This window comes from Photinus pyralis, unplaced genomic scaffold (genome assembly GCF_008802855.1).
Source record: "Photinus pyralis isolate 1611_PpyrPB1 unplaced genomic scaffold, Ppyr1.3 Ppyr1.4_LG8, whole genome shotgun sequence".
In the NCBI taxonomy this organism is placed as follows: Eukaryota; Metazoa; Arthropoda; class Insecta; order Coleoptera; family Lampyridae; genus Photinus; species Photinus pyralis.
Window position 1 is genome coordinate 3,750,513 of NW_022170819.1, and position 19,770 is coordinate 3,770,282.

Here is a 19,770-nt window from a genome sequence, read left to right on the forward strand (position 1 = left end):
CCCAATATTTGAGGTTAGGAACGATATTTTGAAAAACGGTTTTCACTGGCCTCTTTGGGTGTTATTTGGCTACTTTTTCATAAAGAAAAAGTCATATCATTCCATTTGATTTTTTAGGATTTTGGATCATAGTGTCAAAACTAGCCCCCTGGCTGAGAAGGATTCAACTAAATTGACTATGGTTGATTCTTGTTACCCAAGGAATGCTCTTTTCAACGATATCAAATTTGGTACAAACGGTTAAGAAGTTAAAGAAGATTATTGCAAAAACAATTGAACGCCCCACAGCATCATTGTTTTTGAATTAACTGAGTTTTTGTTTTTACTAAAATGAAAGATAAACCGGTTCTCTTTAAAAATGTGAAAAAAGAATGTTTAGTTTATTATGCGAAATTTAAAGAAAAGGCAATTTTAAAATTTAAGATGGCAGTTACGCCCTCTGGTGGTCATTTTTAGAACTTGAAAATATTTTCCGATTTACCCAATAATTTTTTTTACCCCTAAGTCATACGACGAACGGTTCCCGAGTCGAGGAACAGTCTTATTGGGTCACCCGGTACACTATATTAGATAAATAGCTGAAAGATTTGGAGAGTAGGGCATTCATTCAATGTTTTGTATGCGTAAATAACACTTCTGTTTGTTTTTTACTTATTACAATATACTTTGCAGCTGCCATAATAATCATAATTACTGTTAGTAACAAAAGAAGATCATTTTTTGTCAAGTAAACATTTAAAAAGTATAAGCCATTGTTTTAAAATAAGCTTGGGAAAAGTGCGAAAGAAAAAAGAAGAAATTAATATTAGGCACAAATTTAGAATAGGCGAGCCTGGCGAAATCTGCCTTATCAACTTACCGTAAATTGGCAATCGGAACTTTCTTGCATTATTGTGTAAGTCTGATACACATCAAGATTAGAGTATGATAGTGTAGGTTATAAGTCACAAGCACCGAAATACATAAGAACTAATGGATAGGAGACACCTACGAATTGAAACTGAGCTCATGAGGTACGGACTTAGCACAAGAAGTTAATATTATTTGATGCACCAATACAGAAAAATCACACTGTATAAAAATAGCACGTACAAACCAATGTCTCCAGATTATCGAACGCACATGGACAACATTCAAAACTAGTCTGCTGAGTTGTCTGGCGCTTGCAACGCACTCTAGAAGAAATCGAAATACATCTAATATGACTGAATGTACCTATATGCAATTCGTTCGATGGACTGATAAAATTTCATTGTAGTATACCTTAAAATGTTCGAGCATTCATAACTTTCAGCTAGGCAGAAATATCGATAAAAAAAATTAACACACTAGAAAAATACTCAACGATAAAACAATAAAACAACACATTATTTTAAAAAAAACAAACATTTACATATGTACAAAAAAATTCAACTAATCTCGATTAGTTTCGAATAATAAAAATTAAAAAAATTAGCTAAAAAATGAGAAGTAACGCATGGTGTTGCGGAACCCATTATTATTAAGCAGTCGGGACCGCTTATCGAAAAGTATCTCATCTAAAATTGTTCTAATTCTACTATCACAACGACGAGAGACGACAATATCAATGTTTTTCTATAACCTATCAATAGCATATTAGAATTGTTATCATTAAAGATCGGCGAAGATGCCGTTTGGATGATTGTCAAAATTGTGTTCGAGATTCAACTCTACTAATTTCGAATGATGTTCGCTTGATCGGTGCGTATTGCGAGCATACAATTTTGTTAACGTCAAGGCGACGTCGCATTAAAATAAGCGCAAACCCTTGTCGCGAATTTTCGCATTTACTGCTGTACGTTGGAACTTCCGCAGACTTCGTTCTCAGCTCTTGTGAGTCGTGTTTCGAACTCTTTCGTCATAGCAGTCTTGGCCTAGATAAGGGAATGATGTAATGTGTATTTAAATAGCAATTACGCACCTTTTGTTTGTGTTCCACTAATGCGTTCTTAACAGCTTCATGCTGTCTGGTTAGCTCCTCCTTGCGTACCTCGAACGTTTGGCCTAATCGCTCGCGTTCGGTGACGCCGCGATCGACGACGGCGCTCGCCACCTCTCGCTTAACACGCACCAGTTCGTCACGATCCCTGTGTTTTTTCGCTAACGCTTTTACTTCTTCGCGTCGGTCGGCCTGGAGTCGGCGCATCAAGTCGGACGTGTCGCGCTCTAATTGTACCTAAAAAGAATTTCCATTCATTTCTCATCAATGACAAAAGAAGAACCACTACGCACGATAGGCGTCGGTGCACAGCCTGATTTTTACGCGAAATTTAGGATAAAAGTGGAGACATCTTGAGTCAGACTGGAGCACCGTACAGTATCTACAATAAAGCCGCAGAAAGGCAACTCAAAGTAGCAATAATAGATACCAATAACCCTCTGGGTAGGCTAACGGCGAACCAGGTGCATATGGTACAAGATCACCTCACCAAGGTTCTTGACCAGCATCTGTTCACCCTAAAACAACCATGCCCTTGAGTGGTTGGCAACCTTCGACATTGTGGAAGACTGTCTGCGCAAGGCAGCCATCTGGGTCCCAGGGGAACCTGACGATTTGATGGCGATTAAGAGGCAGTTGGAGGTGCAGAACTCCTGAGCAAAGGTAGGCAGCTGGTATCTCTCCCACACAGCCATGAAAGGCAGGCTAATAGTTTTCGGCATTGAGGAAAAGAACCAGGATAACCTAGTCGTTGCGGGGAGAGGGGGTGAGGGAGGCTCAGTTATGAGATTTCGTCTCTAAAGGTGAGGGTTTAGTAACCCTGCCGAACCTGAAGTGGGGTGGTACGTCAATACAACCACCACAACACCAGCAGCTGCTTGCTCCAGCGTCAGCAAAGCACCTGGGCCGATTTCGAACTGAGAGGCGCTATAAACGATAGAAGCTATTGTGTACAAGGTGTCCCATTAATAATGGTCACAGGCTATATATATATGAAACCATTAATTGCACAGCTTCTGGAAAAAATTTTGTTAACAAAAGGGGCCAAGAGAAATCGCTGGAAATTATTTTCAAGTTTCTAGCTTCGCCGCTAGAGGGCGTACGATTCATGATTAAGTTAAAGTCACTAAATAGCTGTATTCGTTTCAAGTGATTTAACTCAGTTTAAGTGATTGCACTTTGTTTTTTTCGTTTACAATTTTAGACCATTTAGTGCATGGCTATATGGTCCAAGATTGTAAACGAAAAAAATCACTGAAACTGATTTAACTCAGTTAAATCACTTGAAACGAATACAGGTAATATAGAAAGTACCGTAATCCATTGGGCTCGTGTGTTAGAGAGAGAACGCATGATTTTTGCCCAAAAATGGCGGAAGTTACCAGATTCTAGTAACTTTAATGTTAGGGATTGTTCCACCTGTTTGGAGATATCTGTATATATTTTTATAAAACATGACAGTACTATGAAGTTAGGTTATAAAAAATTACAGCTATTCAGATTTTATTTGTCAATTTTTTTAAGTTGGCAGCAAATTTGCCCAAAAATGGCGGATGATTGCGGTACTTTCTATATCTAGTGACTTTAGGTTAAGTAGAAAAATGGCTTTCTAAAATATACCCAACAAACATGCATAAAAAATACATGCGTAGCAATCTCGTATAAATTTTGTATCATTTTGATGCAGCACAAATTGCTGTAGCTCATAAAATATGAGGGGTGTGGGAAGGGGAACATCTCTTTAAGGAATTGAATGCAACTTCGGATTAGGTCAACAGATTTTCACATAATAGGTCTTGTTGGAAAGAGTCATGAAATCAGATTTTACATTAGTCTTTTTAGTGAATGTGATGAGTGGTAGAGGGCGCGATTGACATTAACGTAAACTGCAGTTTTTTTTGAAAATTTCAAATGGAACGATATAATTATTATATGATATTATCAAATAAGATGAAAAAGTGAGAATATCAGTGAAAACCGCATTTTGATATCTGTTTTCTAAGCAGAGATATGGCGAAAATAAGAACATTCACAAATTTTAATTGCAATATTGATGCTCATTCAAGTTGGCTTTGAAACAAAAGACACACAATACCACGTAAAAAACTGTCAAAGTTTATTACAGTCTGTAGCATCCTTTCATTAAACATATGTGTGCGAATTATCACCACGTTGGGTGCTTGGTACATTTCTTGATAAGCGAGAGTCGAGGTGAGAGTATTTGAATTTGAGTTATCCTGGCAAATGGATAGAAAGAGGAAGTATTTTTACATGGCCAGCTAACTTGCTTAAACTTTTATTTGTTGGAAAGGATATTCAAACAAGGCCAACTACAAGGAACGATGTGGTGGCGACAATTGGAAATGTAATTCATATCCATGGCTGAAGTTGAAGCAACACAACTGTTCTCTCTACACAGCAGAGACTTGTCTTTGTATCGAAAATAATGGCAGACATTGAACATTTACGTTAATTATAATTATTATTTCTTTTATTATTTACTTAATTCTCTGATTTAAAGTTTGAATAATTTTTTTGTTGCCCATAGGTTGAGTCTTAATTTTTGCTTTTACCTAACTGCCATCACCTCATTCACTTTGACATAATTATCGGTTGCTATGTGTTCATTTGTTTCAAATCCAACTTGGATGAATATAAATATTGCAATTAAAATTTGTGAATGTTCGTATTTTCGCCATATCTCTGCTTACAAAATAGATATTAAAATGCGGTTTCTATTGATATTCTCACTATTTCATCTTATTTGATATCATATGATAATTCTATCGTTTCATTTGAAATTTTCAAAAAACCCTGCAAAGTTTATGTTAATGTCACATTGCACCCTCTACCACTCATCACATTTACTAAAAGGCTCTATTCATGTAAAATCTGATTCCACGAAGAGATCTCTTTCCAACAAGACCTATTATGTGAAAATCTGTTAACCTAATCCGAAGTTACATTCAATTCCTTAAAGAGATGATCCCCTACCCCCACCTCTCATATTTTATGAGCTAGAGCAATTTGTGCTGCATCAAAATGATGGAAAATTGATACAAGATGCTATACATGTATTTCTTATGCATGTTTGTTGGGTATATTTTAGGAAAAAAGTCATTTGTCTACTTAACCTAAACTCACTAGATATAGAAAGTACCGCAATCATCCGCCATTTTTGGGCAAATTTGCTGCCAACTTAAAAAAATTGACAAATAAAATCTGAATAGCTGTCATTTTTTATAACCTAACTTCATAGTACTGTCATGTTTTATAAAAATATCAATGAATAAAGAATACCAGGAAGGAGAATATCAACAATATACGTGCGACCGCGATGGCTTATGCAAATGGCGGACAGTAGTTTCCTGTTCCAGTGACGTACCTACCTCACAGTTGTAGAAGGATACAATTATAAAGAATTTTACACGAAAACAATCTAAACCCCCATGTGTCTACTCCGCCTATGACTTTTGTTTAACTAACCTCAAACTACATTCCGATAAAAAATTTGTAAATTTACATGTACTATATAAAAATAATATTGGTACCTATCAAAACTTACACATGAAATGTAATTCCCAAAGTGTTATTTTTTTCTGTTTTGGAGCAACCACAAGCACAACAACTAACCATTCTTTTTATGTCACTGCAACAGCCACAACAAAAATGACTCATAAGTGGCTTTTGCAAATGGTCGACTTCCGTCGCACTCTCTCTCATATACAACTTGATTAATGCTCCTTCCTCGTATTCTTTATTCATTGAAAAATATATACAGATATCTCCAAACAGGTGGAACAATCCCTAACATTACAGTTACTAGAATCTGGTATCTTCCGCCATTTTTGGGCAAAAATCATGCGTTCTCTCTCTAACACACGAGCCCAATGGATTGCGGTACTTTCTAAATTTAGTGACTTAACCATGAATCGTACACCCTCTAGCGGCGAAGTTAGAAAGTTGAAAATAATTTCCAGCAATTTCTCTTGGCCCCCTTTGTTAATAAATTTTTTTTCCCGAAGCTGTTCAATTAACGGTTCCACTATTAATGGGACACCCTGTACATACACATAATCAGTATAACAAAGAATTTTATACAAATAAACCTGCAACACTGTAAGTCGGCCGCTGTTACCATTTACTTTCAATAAAGAGCAAGCTATGCCAACATACCTAACAAAGACAGATATATTTTGCACCACGAGTAATTACCGGACATGAGCAATAGCATCCGAATGTAAATAGCTGAAAACCATGGGCGGCGCAAGAAGGGATCCTAAATTACAAATCATATACTTTATAACTTACCCATGAAATGAAATTGCACTTTCTGTATGTTCTACGTTCACCACAAATTAAATACAGTATTTTAATTATTACTTTGGTAAAAACTACTCGTATTTTCTACTGTAACCCCTTTATGTTCTACGGGAATAATACGCCACTGAAATGTAGGGAATGTCAACTGTACTGACAACTCAGTGCGCATGATCGGTTTTCTACTGTTGGCTATCTCTCTGACATATGTTGGCACATATTTAGTAACTGCGGGCTATATCTTTGGAATATACAGTGGTATTCATTAAGTAGTGGGCATAGGGATTTATGTGTATTATTTTCTCCATGTCTACTTTTAAATGACAAAATCTCTTCCGAAGGGTGCCTAATTTTATGCAACCAAAATAACTTCTTAAAGCACATTAATTAATTTGAATATTGTTTCTTTGGCTTCCGTATTTTTATTTTCGTTCGTGTGCGATGTATTTAACTGAAGAAAAAACTGATATTGTCAAATGGTATAGTGCCGGTAACAGTTCAAGGAGTGTAAGAGGTTTATTTTCTGTTAAGTCAAAGCAAAATATTCAAACTAATTAATATGACAGCCAGATGTTTATTTGTTTTACAAATTTATTTTCGATGCATAAAATATCACTGTATTTGATCTGAGATGCGGATGCTCCTTGAAAAGAAGAGCATCGAAAGTGCTCGAGTTTCTATGCCAAAGAGGGTGCGAGTTCTCCAAATGTGAAGAAGTTCAAGCAAACGCCGTCAGGGGTGAAAAGAGGTGCAACAATCGACGCGGCAAAGTACTGCGAGACACTAACAAAGCTACGTCGGGCTATCCAGAACAAAACGAAGGCCCAGCTGACAAAGGAAGTTCGTTTGCACGCCCATTCTCACGTGGCCCACATCACAAAGGAGTTCAGCGTTAAATTAGAGTGGGAAATCGCATTGACCATCTTCCGTACAGCCCAGTGACTGCTATTTGTTCCTCAACTTGAAACAACACTTGGGGGAATGAAAATCTCAAGCGACGAAGAGCTGAAGGCAACTGTCGATTCCTAACTGTGCAGATCGGTGGGAAACTGGTACCACACGGATATGACAAGAGTCCAAAAGTGATTAATCGCGATCAATTGGTTGCAATAAAATCATGTTTGCTAGACATGTGAAAAAGCATTGGACGGACAACCCCCACATAATTATCTTCTTGGAAAAAACAAAGTGGAAACGCCATTCCCACGCGCTCCCGCCCCACTACACCACTGCATTGAATAAGCACTTTATATTCAATGCTACTACCACATCACTTGTTAAGATATTTCAGTTTTTTAAAAAATGCGCTTTATTTGTGCGCAATTTACACTTGTTTTTAGTGTAAATTTGGTAGCTGTATCTGTATCTCCACAAGCAGCATCGAGAGCAGCATACTGCATCTGGCGCTCAGCTACCTAGTGGCGAATGGATCAATGGATGTTTCAATCTTTGTTTTTGAAATTCACTTGGTTTAACCGCAATGCAGAATGACATGTTTAATACCGTTATCCTATTGTTTGTAATCGTTTACGTTTTTGGTGTAATGTTTGCTTAATTTATGTTTATTGATGTTGATTGCTTGGTGTTGGTCTTGTCCCTGAAGTTACATTCATATAAGTTTTGATCATTTTATTTTAATATGTGGAAATTACCGATTCGTTTGATGTATGTACTGACTTGTTACTAACAATTTTCTACGTGAATGAAACAGTCACGGGGATGGTAAAAGCTGTAGTCAAAATTGAGCTACGACACCTAATTCCGTGGTTGTCTTCGACTTACAACTGTAGGCTCGAAACCCCGGACAAGGGGCAACGCTACCTATCTTGCGGGGGAGAGTTTATGCTAATCAAAATTCTTCGGTTTGGAATCTATGTGTAATGTATGGGTGGCGATTCAATAATTTCCACATATTTGACGGTTAGTTAAATTTGCCTACAAAGCCATGTAATTTTCCATCTTGCTTTTAACAAAAGGACTTTATTGCACTAAAGATTAGTCACATCCTGTGTATTTCACCCTTTCTTAGAATCTTGGTGCCTGCTTACCTGACCCATAATTCCCAAAACTTATTTTTAACCTATATGTTACCTCTTGAAGTTTACCTGCCACTTTTTGTGATGTTATAATTTTATGTTACGCGTTCATATCATTAGAAACAATTAATTTTACTACACAATTTGAAGTTAATTTGACGGCTGGTTTTTTTTATTGGTAAGTTCTTTTTTTCCCCAGCCTATTTCTATTTTTATTCGGTGAACTACCATTTTCAAACTTTATTTTTGCAATGTAATTTATTTTGGACTTAAATTTCCAATCTTAATCATTGCGATCATTATTAAACAAACTTGTCACAATTTCAGTGTTTTATTTAACGTTCCTTCCCTACTGTGCTTCAGGTCAAAGCGTTGTCTACAACTAACATAAGGGGGCTCTGCCTTAGATGTTTTATCACGTGCAACTTTTCAAATTTAAGCGGGATCTTGTTTAGTTTTAGAGGGAATAGTCATTTGGGTGGTCACTTTTAAACGTTGAGGGGGTTGACTTTTTCCGAGTTCTTGTAGTGTGAAGTTAGCGTAGAACCTGGGGGTTAAGTATACTACAAGCTGGACTGGCTTTTGATCAATTTTGGATAACTAGCCTAGCTTGTAAAAAAACTTCTGAACTAACCTCTCGCATACTGAGCAAGCCAGACTTTTACCAGATACTAGCGTCGGGGTGTACTGGGAGGGTTGTAATATGCGATGTTGCGTTTCAATAGTTTGAATTTTGCCCATGAACGGTCACAAATGGGCTCCGTAGTCTTCCGTCAATAGCAGAAGGACTTTTTCACTTCTTTTACTTTGGGACAACATACGCCTATTACGCATAATGGTTCTGCTTACCGTAACCTCGGTTCCGCCGCGACCTACCTTTAACAGTTTAAACTGATTCGCCTGAGATGTACGCATAACTTTCTCCGCTATGCTATATATAATCTCGTGGTACTTCTCGCGCAGCTCCTTCTCCTGCGTGACGAACTCACGATTGGCGGCGAGCAAACGTTCGGACGTGCTGCGCGGAAGCGTGGGTCGCTCGGGCTCCGCGTTCGCGCTACTCTCCGGTCCGTCTGCAACGCTAGTTAGTGGTTCTGCGCTAGTAGATTCTGTCGAGAAAACTCCGGTTACTCTAAGAAAGAAAGAATGATTTAAGATGGTCGCTCGACCACCTTGGAAACTGAAAATATGAAAATTCGGTTACAGTTTTGTTTTTTACGCACTCCTTCAAGGGTTATAGGCAAACGTTTCATGGAACATTTCCATAATACACAACTCGCAAACGCTCAAAAGTTAATCCACACAAACGGGCTGTTAAACAATCTCAATAAAAAACAAAACTGTTCACACGCCCACTCATACTTACATGTTTTTGCTTGAAAGTCTCTTCACCAATTTTATATTCATTAATTTTGAGATTTTCTCCCCCGTTTCGGACGTGGACTTTTGTGACTGTAAGGTCGCCTTCTTCTTCTCGTGTTTCTTTCTCAACGTCTCCAATTTCTTTTCTAACTCTAATTTCTTTTCCTTAACTAATTTGTTTTCTAAAATTTTGTCTAAAGGTTCGGCTACTATTTCCTCGACGCACAGTATCTCGGGCGGTTTTGTAATCGAATTCTGCTCCACCAACGTGGCAGAGACTGGAGGGGCGTTAGTCACGGGCACGTCGGTCTCCGTGACTAAGTCAATGGACGAACCGACGCCGCTAGTTAAAGTGGGGCGCGGCGAGGGACTACCGTTGCTAGTTAATTCTTGCGTCGTTTTCGCGGTCGCGTCTTTTTTTTGCTCGTCTTTAGTACCAGTGGGCGCCTCCATGTCGTCCGTGAGAACGGCTAACTGCCGCGACCTTTTTTCCAGATCACTTTGGTATTTAATGGGGTTTGCGAGAGCTTCGGCAAAATCGGATAACCCATCAGGAACGTAGTCTTTAACGACTATTAAAAGGAACAAACTGCATAACGGTAAAGGCTGACCTAGCTCAGTTCTTAAATTCACGTGACGATAACCGGGACACAGCCCGACGACAGGAAGAATCCGATGACCGATGAGTTTACCCGATTCCTCGTAAGCGGCTAAACGAATGGAAGCTAATTCGGGAAGCACAACTTTCTTGAACACGAAAGGTTCTTCATCGTACAAGGGATTGATCCCGTTATTGGGTATAATTTTTGTACGAAACTTCTTTCTAACTGTATCGGCGGGTAGACCGTACATGTCCACCTCTACGTAAGTTCCGACCCTTTTGTCAGTGAGAAACTGACCCGATATCACAGATATTTTGACGGTACCGGCTATAATACCGTCGACGGTCGACTCCGCGAACGGATCCAACCTTCTATCTTTGCGACGCATAAATTCCGGCTTTAGTAAATAACCCGTACGATAATTGTATTCGAATATTCCCAAGTTTAGTTGCATCGCTAAATCCAAGGTTTGAAAGTTTAACGCGACCAACTGGCAGCCCGCATTCCAAAAGACTTGCGGCATGAAGTTGGAGGAGTCGAATCGAGTACCCGCGGGATAGACTCTGCTCAGCTGGAATTTGTTGTAATTTACGAATTCGATCGGTTTCTCTTTTAAAAGCGTAGTGGCTTGCTTTTCGTCAAACGACGACATTTCGTAGCTGCGATTTTTTTCTGCAAACAAAGTAAATAACTGCTTCGAATTCGACGCACCACTTACTTTCTGCGTTTTCAAAACTGGAAAAATGAACCGGTTGTATATAGTTGACTAAGGCGGAAATTTCGGCGCCCGCCTCGGTCTCCTTTTGAGCAGCCGGTTTTTGATCCGGGTGTTCTGACGGTTGCCCTTGGACTGGTTCCACTTCTGCAGCATCGGCTTCTTCTTCACTTGACGAATCTTCATCTTCGGTACCCGTTGATTCTTTAGAGCCCTAAAAAGGAACGATAATGCTAAACCTAAACTAATTTTTTTTGTTGAGGATGCCTACTCTCTACCTTATACTCCAGGAGGCAGCGACATTTTTTGTGCACTCATTTCCACAAAGCTGATATTCTGCCATTTTATTGTTTTGATAGTACAAGTAAACAAAACGGTAGTCTACCGCGTCGGCGGTGTTGCCTAAGTTTGCAACAATGTTCTGAACATGTTAATAAATATGTACATGCCTCATTTCTATGAATGAAAAAATTATTCGATTGAACTTATTTCTACAAAGATGAAATTTTTTTTGGAGAAAGTTGATGTCATAGGAAACCAAAAAAAAATGGTCTGCCGATCGCGTGATGTTGCTAAGGTCTCGGTAGACACGCTGGAAGGTACGCTTTTCCGAGCGCAGCTGCTGCACTGCTCTGCTAAAAGTACCTCTAAATTATTATATACACCGGCATAAAATAAAAGTATTTCAAAAACGAACATAAATAATTAACATGAGAAAAAGGTTTTTGCAGATCGTTGCTCCCCATGATAATTTAGGTCTTAGCGGGTTTATAATGACACCAATCGAAAGAAGATTTTTTTTCTTTATCTAATGATATACGAATTAGTTCATTTTCAGTTGTATTTCTCATTATTAACGATCCTCGACATTGTTTATAATTTTGTATTGCTGTCTGTCTGTCTGTCTGTCCGTGTGCACGATAACTCATAACTGGATAATATCATTGACATTCGCTATTTTGTATCAAAATTTAATGCTACTGTTCATAGAAAATCGTGAACAAAAGTACCAGTTTCCATACGATTTTTTGACAAAAAAAGCCCGGTAATTAGATAACTATGCAAAAAATTTAATTGACTAACCTGTTGAAAAACGAGATGAGTTTTCAGTCTATGAATTTGAACGTTTTTCGTATTTAGGTTTTTGCTCAAAGTTTTCAACTTGTATACAGGGTGGTGCCTAGCGCGCCGCAGCATAGGAATTTCAATGGTAATTTCTTTATAGCCAATTACTAGCTCCCCTTATTATTTTAGAGCAAAAGTCTAAATACGTTTTGTTCAGAGAAAAAAATACCGCATCTGTTCATACTATTCCTCATAATTTTCCGTTTTTCAAAACCGTAGAAATCGACAAAATAAAAAGGTTCATTTTACAATAAATCAGATATGCCTTGGAATTACCTAAGGGATAACTTTTAATTATTTGCCTTTGACGTATGCTAAATTGGTACTTGTTTATAAATTAGTTAATCATAAAATTGTTTATCATGTATTTAACTGAAGAGAAAGAGGAAATGTTAAAGTTGTTTTATGCCCGCCAAGTAACGTCTTTATTTACTGTGAAGTAACCCAATGGACGGATTCCAAACAGTACCACAATAGACAGAATTGTGCACAAGTTTGAAAGAACAGGAACAGTGTTAAATCACTGCAAGTGCAATAACATTCAAAATGTCTGTCAAAACCATCAGGAAAACGACAATACATTCAACGTTTTGGCTGCAGTAGCGGAAAATCCGAATATAAGTCTTCCTCAAATCAATTTCTTTTTCTTCGATTATGTACTCTGGTTCCGGAAAATGATACACAAATAGTATCTGATGCAGATGCAGCATTACATTCTCTAAAAAACCCATAGACGCTTTTTCTTGCGTCAGTTAGTTGAAATAGAATTAAATACGATTATCGTTCGACGTCAAACAACGACAACTTAGATGCGATGCACTTGTAGTTTGTTAAAAGATTCCAAAGCATCACTGATTTATAAAAATGTAACTTTTTATTTTGTGGATTTCTACGGTTTTGAAAAACGGAAAATTATAAGTAATCGCATGAACAAATGCAGTATTTCTTTCTCTAAAAAAACGTATTTAGACTTTTGCTCTAAAATAATTAGAGGAGCTAGTAATTGGCTATAAAGAAATTACCATTGAAATCCCTATGTTGCGTCGCTAGACACCACCCGGTATAATACTATTTCTAGGTAATTTTTGTGGTAATGGCATTTTCAAAATGTCTGTACATAAAGTCGAATTTGTGCTTGAATTGGAGTTTTCGCAAAAATTTTTGAATGGGGTGGAATACTTCTCGTTTCTTTGAACGTTTGATTGCAGTATGAGGTAGAAGGGCCCATCTTCTTTGTAATTTAAATCTTGAAAAAATGTATCAGTCATTTTAACGACAAAAAATAATATGGTTACCTTGTTTTGAGTAAGGCAAAGGAATTGAATTGATTCTCAATAACTTTCGATTGCCGCTACTGTAAATATCACATGAATTAAAGTGATTTTCACAAACGATTTTAATTCTTCATCGTCTAGCCCGGCAATAACAGAATTTCCACAATTTATTTTCCTTGCTGTCATTCGAGGTTTGTTTTTGATAGGAAATTTAAAATAACTAATGTTTTTAGTTTTACTTACCTATTCGGCAATAACCCCAATTAGCAAAATCATGTTAGGCCATGAAAATTTTCTGTAGAATTGACACAGACGGAGTGGGACGCTCGTTAAAATGTACAGAAAACAAATATCGCGTACAGTAACCATTTCCGTCGTCGTTTATTATAAATAATTTTTCCTCAGTGAATAAATTTTACAAAAAAAATTATTAACAGCTGTCATAAACTGATTAATTTCGAATTGAATATCGAATCTTTTGATAAAAAAATCCGATACAACTGAATACCGAAGGATCCTCGAGATCTTCACGCATCCATCATTTTTAAAACTCGCCTTAAGGCGGCTCTGCAGTGAATTAAGATTTCGATCGTGCGCCTAGATAGAAAAATTTTTAGGCAACTAACAATACAAATTATTGCTGTTTTCCAATGTAGATTCTAAAACGCTGCAGGCTATAGGTGCTATTCATTCACAAACAAAGCAATTAGTACCTAAATAAATATGAATTGAAATACCCCTTATCTCTTTTCTTTCTTTGGTAATTTGTTGAGTTGGGTTTATTTTGAAATGACTACATTAGTCATAGAAATACGGTTACCGCTACCCAGAAATATTCAATTTAAATCTGAACATACCAACATACTTTTTTATGATCTATCGAAAGAAAATATTATCATGATTTATTCACTTCCGATTCTACCGCATGTCGATAGCAACTTTCTTATTTTAAATAGAACATCCTATATTTAATTACATTTTTGATGAAAATCTACATCGTTTGATACCAATTTCCCTATACCCAGAATCAAAGGTTTTCAAGTTATTCAAGATTTTTCAAAATTCAAAAATAGACAGTACTGACTTGATTCTACGTGACAATGATTTAAATTTTGATCGCCCTTCTACAGAGTGTTAACTAATGGTCAACTTTATTAATACCTATCTGTTATCCTTTCCGTTTTATTTTAGATTTTCTAAAATTGTGACCCTTTTGCATAAGTTTCATAGGATGCCTTGAAATAAATGCGTTAGAAGACATGTCAGACCTTTTTATAGTTATAGTTGATATTATAATGACAGATAATCAAAAGTTAAACAAAGATGATAATAAACAGAAACAGGTAATAATAACAAACGACAAAATAAAAAAACCAACATTCTTCTTCAAAGAGATATAAGCATCATGGATAGAATGAGCCGGCGCTCCGTCATGTTGAAATCAGTTTATTTGAAGGCCTCCTAAGAAAATTATGCATAACGGTCACAATTTTTAGAAAATCTATAATAAAAAGGAAAGCATAACAGATAGGTACCTATAGGGAATGTAATACTAAATCGATGTAGAATTTTTTTATTGGAAAGTGCAAAAAAATAAAGCAAGTTTCGTTTAAAAAAATCAACTTTTTAAGGTTCGAAGTTAATAAAGTTGACTATTAGCTTTGAAACACCTTGTAGAAGAGCGATCAAAATTTAAATCATTGTCACGCAGCATCAAGTGAGGACTGCACATTTTCAGATTTAATTAATCAATGAAAGCTTGAATACTTTTAGGTAACGGTTTGCGTGAAACAGTAATACTTGGTGTAATTACGGAAGTAGGTATCCACAAGAATCTTATCATTACAAACTTCTAATCAATGAAACCAGCAAAGAAATAAATTAAATTACATTATTAGCAAAAGTGTTAATGACGCCGGACAAAGCCCGAAGAGGTGAATTTCATTACAGATAACAATGAATAGCCTAATCTCTAATGCTATTGTTAGAAAAATAAATAGGATTAATTCGCAATTGCCAGTTAATGACAATTTCGCCGGGGGGCGTATGGTGTAATTTAAGTTGCCTAACTATGCTTTCGATTGGTGAAATACTTCATGATGTCATCAAAACATTTTCCCCAATTTTTTTTCTTAATTTAAGGGATGACCAAGATATACCTATGTACAATCATACAATTTTGTTAGCAGGTTGTAAATCGCCCCATGTCTGTATGTTTTATAGAGGCGCCGTTATCTTCAAGACAAGCTTTATCAATTGTACTAGTTATTTCCAAAATTATGGCAACCTTCAAAAAATGGTTTACGCATCATTCTGTTGGTTAATACCTACAATATATGTCGTCGGCCCTTTTTTTAAATGCGATTATAAAATCAAAATCTTAAAGAAATGATTCGCTATTTTGCCGATAGTTTAACTTTCACTGCAGAGCCGCCTTAAGGGGTTGATTCTGTCCCACCGAATCGGAATAGCTTGTAAAACAAATTGTTTGAAACGGAGTTAAGACTTTTATTCGAGGTGTCTAGATACAAAAATTCGCTTAAAAATCTTAACCAAAAAAACAAAACAATTTTTTTGATTCGGCGTTAGTTTCACTTTTACTCGAGATGCTTACATATTAAATTTGAATGAAATATCTTAACAAATATGGAAAATTGGGATTGCGCAAATACAAAAGTTGAGTTGCGCATGCGCAATTTTTTAAAAATTCATCTGCATAGTTACCTGGGGCTTAAGGGACATTTATTAACACAGAAAACCGGGCATTCACATGTTCTTTGTAATAAGAATTATAAAAGAAGCTCTTTTTTGGACGTTTGAGCAGTTTTTGGGCTGTAATTTTTTGCCCCGCTAGTCTACGCAGCTGAAAAACAATACCTAGCGATCTTTCTTATATCCTTAAGAACAGCTGTTTCAATTTTCAAAGCGATCGGACTTTTCTATCAAAGTTATTCAGTTATGAGTTATCGTGCACACGGACAGACGAACAGACAGCAATACAAAATTATAAACGATCTAGAGGATCTTTAATAATGAGAAATACAACTGAAAATGAACTAATTCGTATATCATTAGATAAAGACAAAAAATCTTCTTTCGATTGGATTGGTGTTATTATAAACCCGTTAAGACCTAAATTATCATGGAGAGCAACGATCTGCAAAAAGCCTTTTTCCCATGTTAATTGCCTATGTTCGTTTTTGAAATATTTTTATTTTATCGTGTATAAATAATTTAGAGGTACTTTTAGCAGAGCAGTGCAGTAGCTGAGCTCGGTAAATCGTACCTTCCAGCGTCTCCACCGAGACCTTAGCAACATCACGCGATCGGTAGACCATTTTTTTTTGGTTTCTTATGACATCAACTTTTTCCAACAACAATTTCATCTTTGTAAAAATAAGTTCAATCCAATAATTTTTTATGCATCTTGCGTGGGTGGTAGACTTGTGATAGCAACGCTTCCAGCTCGGTAGACTATTACCACACTTTTTTTAGGATACTTAATTACTGTACAAACTTTTATTCTTGTAGAAATGAGGCATCTACTACATTAACATGTTCAGAACATTGTTGCAAATTTAGGCAACACCGCCGACGCGGTCGCCAACCGTTTTGTTTACTTGTACTATCAAAACAATAAAATGGCAGAATATCAACTTTGTAGAAATGAGCGCACAAAAAATGTTGCCTCCTGGACTATTATATTTGGATTCGAATTTGAGTTACCATACCTGACGCGCTTGCATTTGCAAAGGAGGTGCGTGATGCGACGCAATATCACCATTTCCGGTAGGTTCGGAAGCTTCTTGACTAGGCGGCGGCGTCTTCTTGTGGTAATGGTGATGGTGATGATGCTTCTTCTTATTCTTAATGATAATTTTCCGTTTCAACAGCGAAGGCGATGGAAGCTGCGATCCTAAAAACTAAACGTAAACTCCCTCACAAGCGGCGGCGGATTTAACCTGGTTCTAGTTTATGAGTATCTAGCGGCTGCTCCAAAAGCATCTCCCCAAAAATTTCCTTACAGTAATTGGCGATTTTCGCCTGCTGCCTCGGGTTGCAGTGGTTCTCGAAGGATAATACAACGGGATAATCCGAAGTTTTAAAGGCGCTCTCTGCGATTGCCTCTAGAACTTCCTTCGCGGGGATGTCCTGCACGAAGGTATAACCGTGCACTATCACCGGTTCGTCGGTTTTACCATTCCAAAAATCTAACTCGACGCACCTACGGTTTAATATTTAAGAAAGGCGGTGGATGGGATTTGTTACCTGCAACCGGCCAGCAGACATTGCCTATAAATTTCTACACTAGATTTCCCTGTAAGCTGATGACCCGTTAAGTACGTGTTGTGAGATGAGTTGATGAAATAATGAGACAAGGACTGATCCATATCGTCGCACAAATCAAATTTACTAGACGCGATAATGTTGTTGTCTTCGGACATGAAATACCTCAAAAAGCCATCGAAGGACAGTTGCCCTTTTTGTACGTTATATTTATTTGGCTCATATTGTGCGATTATATCTTTTGCTCTGGCGGTGTTAGCGTAAGGGTATAAAATTTCGTTCAGTCGCGGATCCCGTTGAGTTTTGTTGAGGAAATCTACCAATTGTGCGGCGGTCATATTGTGCCTCTTAGGTGTACCGACTCTACAAATGCAATCGGAATAATACACAATTTACATTAATTGAGCTTTACTTACAATTCATTAAAGACTTTCTCCACCTCCGACCTTTGGGTTAAGCTTTTGTATAAATTAAAAAAATCTTCAAACTGAAACTTTTCAATACTAATTGTGTCATTTTTTCCAGAAGGAAGACCAGATATATCTAAGGCTTTTTCCACTCTTTTTCGATCTTCTTTATTTGATGTAAACATTTTTATTACGCTGAAAAAATGAGTCAGAGTGAGCCAGTGATAATTGAATTAACATAATTCAAAAAGTACTGCTCGCAGTCACACAAATCATAATGAAGCGAAGACATCCAGACATCGGGGCGCTAGCAGGCGCCGTAACAGATAAGTCACCCGAGATATGGAACAAAACGAGTGTAACGCGTTCTTTCCGAGAAATCCCCGACTTCGCAGGTATTCGAGAATGCTCTAGAATGTGATCTAGAAACTTTTCGTTTACTATACAGGGTGACAATTTGAAAACTTACCACCCCCCATATCTTATTAAATAAACGAGATATTTAAAAAAATCAAAATCCGTTTCGGTAATTCGGAGGGGGAATCACAATGACATAGTTGGCGACGCACCCCCTCCAACCCCCTGCGCCCCAGCCACCCCAACTTTTAAATCTTAAATAGTGACCCCCCATGTGTGATACGTCGTTGGAAAGGTCTGAAAAAATGCTTTCCAACCATACCAAATAGCATTACATTTAGGTTAGTAATTATCGTGCAAATCAGCAAAATCGCAAAACAAAATTAAAACCTTCCCACACTTACTTTTTGATTGGTATTTTTCCTGCCTTATCAGTGAGAAGGGTAAGTTTGGTGTATGCTTTGAGAAGGAACATGCTGGTGGTGCCGTTAACCTGCGTCAGGTTGTAGGCCAAACTCATCAGGGCGTCCGTCCAAAGGCGAGAGATCTCCTTCCTCGTGCAGCAGAAGTTTACAAAGGAAATATTAACGAAATCTGTTCCGCAGCAGACGGTTACAGTTTTCTCCTCCAACGTGTCTTGGGAACCCATCGTGACGATCTGCCTCAATTTTGGATCCTGCAACAATTAAAATGGAACAATAATTCTAAACGAAAACACGAGGGAGTAATATCTTTATTGTGGCACATACGCTTCGGTGCCTGCAAAATCCCCCAACAATTAAGTAACAGGTAAACTTGTTTTAATCAATTTAGTTCGCGAGGAGATCGTTTTATTAATGCGGGAGCAATAAATTTGTTTAACGCTCGTAAAATGTTAACGTTAGAATGCGACAATTGAATTTCAATATTAATCTAGAAACTCATTAAACCGTACTAAATTTTGATGCTAAAGCGTACATGATACGTAGGTAATTAGCCGCCCCCACGAATCACATTAAGCTTATACGCACCCTATGTAATTTACTTACAAACCGCACGTATCTAATGCGAGTATGAAACTTTTATCGCATTAAATGGATCTCAATAAAAAAAAATTAGTGCTCGGAGGGTTGTTGACGTACGTGTTTCGGAATATTCCGCAATGAGCCACCGCTCGTAAAATTACACCCTCTGTTAATACACTTGCTTGCTTGCAACATTTCAAACTGTAGAGCACTCAAATATGCATCGGAAGACACCCCTGTATATAACAAAGTTTATTCTTGTTGAGAAAAATAGCAACACTAAATATTTTTAAATAGATCAGTTAGCACTGAGAGATTGAG

The 19,770-nt window shown here is 37.3% G+C and overlaps 1 protein-coding gene across 2 annotated transcripts; it reads right to left on the reverse strand.

Annotated features, from left to right (window-relative positions):
* Nucleotides 1-439: 439 nt before the first annotated feature.
* LOC116178166 (1-phosphatidylinositol 4,5-bisphosphate phosphodiesterase classes I and II) lies at nt 440-19,117 on the reverse strand. 2 transcript variants are annotated; one of them, XM_031497582.1, is made up of 10 exons: nt 18,850-19,117; nt 18,098-18,283; nt 17,664-18,044; nt 17,357-17,619; nt 17,126-17,310; nt 10,999-11,209; nt 9,683-10,952; nt 9,193-9,448; nt 1,943-2,197; nt 440-1,895 (listed from the first exon to the last, which is right to left on the reverse strand). In XM_031497582.1, exons 1-10 carry the CDS (start codon nt 19,092-19,094, stop codon nt 1,809-1,811), a joined length of 3,339 nt encoding a protein of 1,112 aa, XP_031353442.1. In that variant the 5' UTR covers nt 19,095-19,117; the 3' UTR covers nt 440-1,808. The 2 variants fall into 2 exon arrangements, with proteins under 2 accessions (XP_031353442.1, XP_031353441.1); XM_031497581.1 differs by having other exon boundaries at nt 9,193-9,496.
* Nucleotides 19,118-19,770: the final 653 nt, after the last annotated feature.

What these genes read in the sequence shown, in the direction of transcription:
- LOC116178166 (XM_031497581.1), bottom strand. Translation starts at nt 19,094, where the DNA reads ATGGGTTCCCAAGACACGTTGGAGGAGAAAACTGTAACCGTCTGCTGC. An exon ending in ATCAGTTTAAACTGTTAAAG is followed by an intron (nt 2,198 to 9,192) that starts GTAGGTCGCGGC and finishes AATTCTTTTTAG; the next exon opens with GTACAATTAGAGCGCGACAC. An exon ending in TAGTGGAACACAAACAAAAG is followed by an intron (nt 1,896 to 1,942) that starts GTGCGTAATTGC and finishes TCCCTTATCTAG; the next exon opens with GCCAAGACTGCTATGACGAA.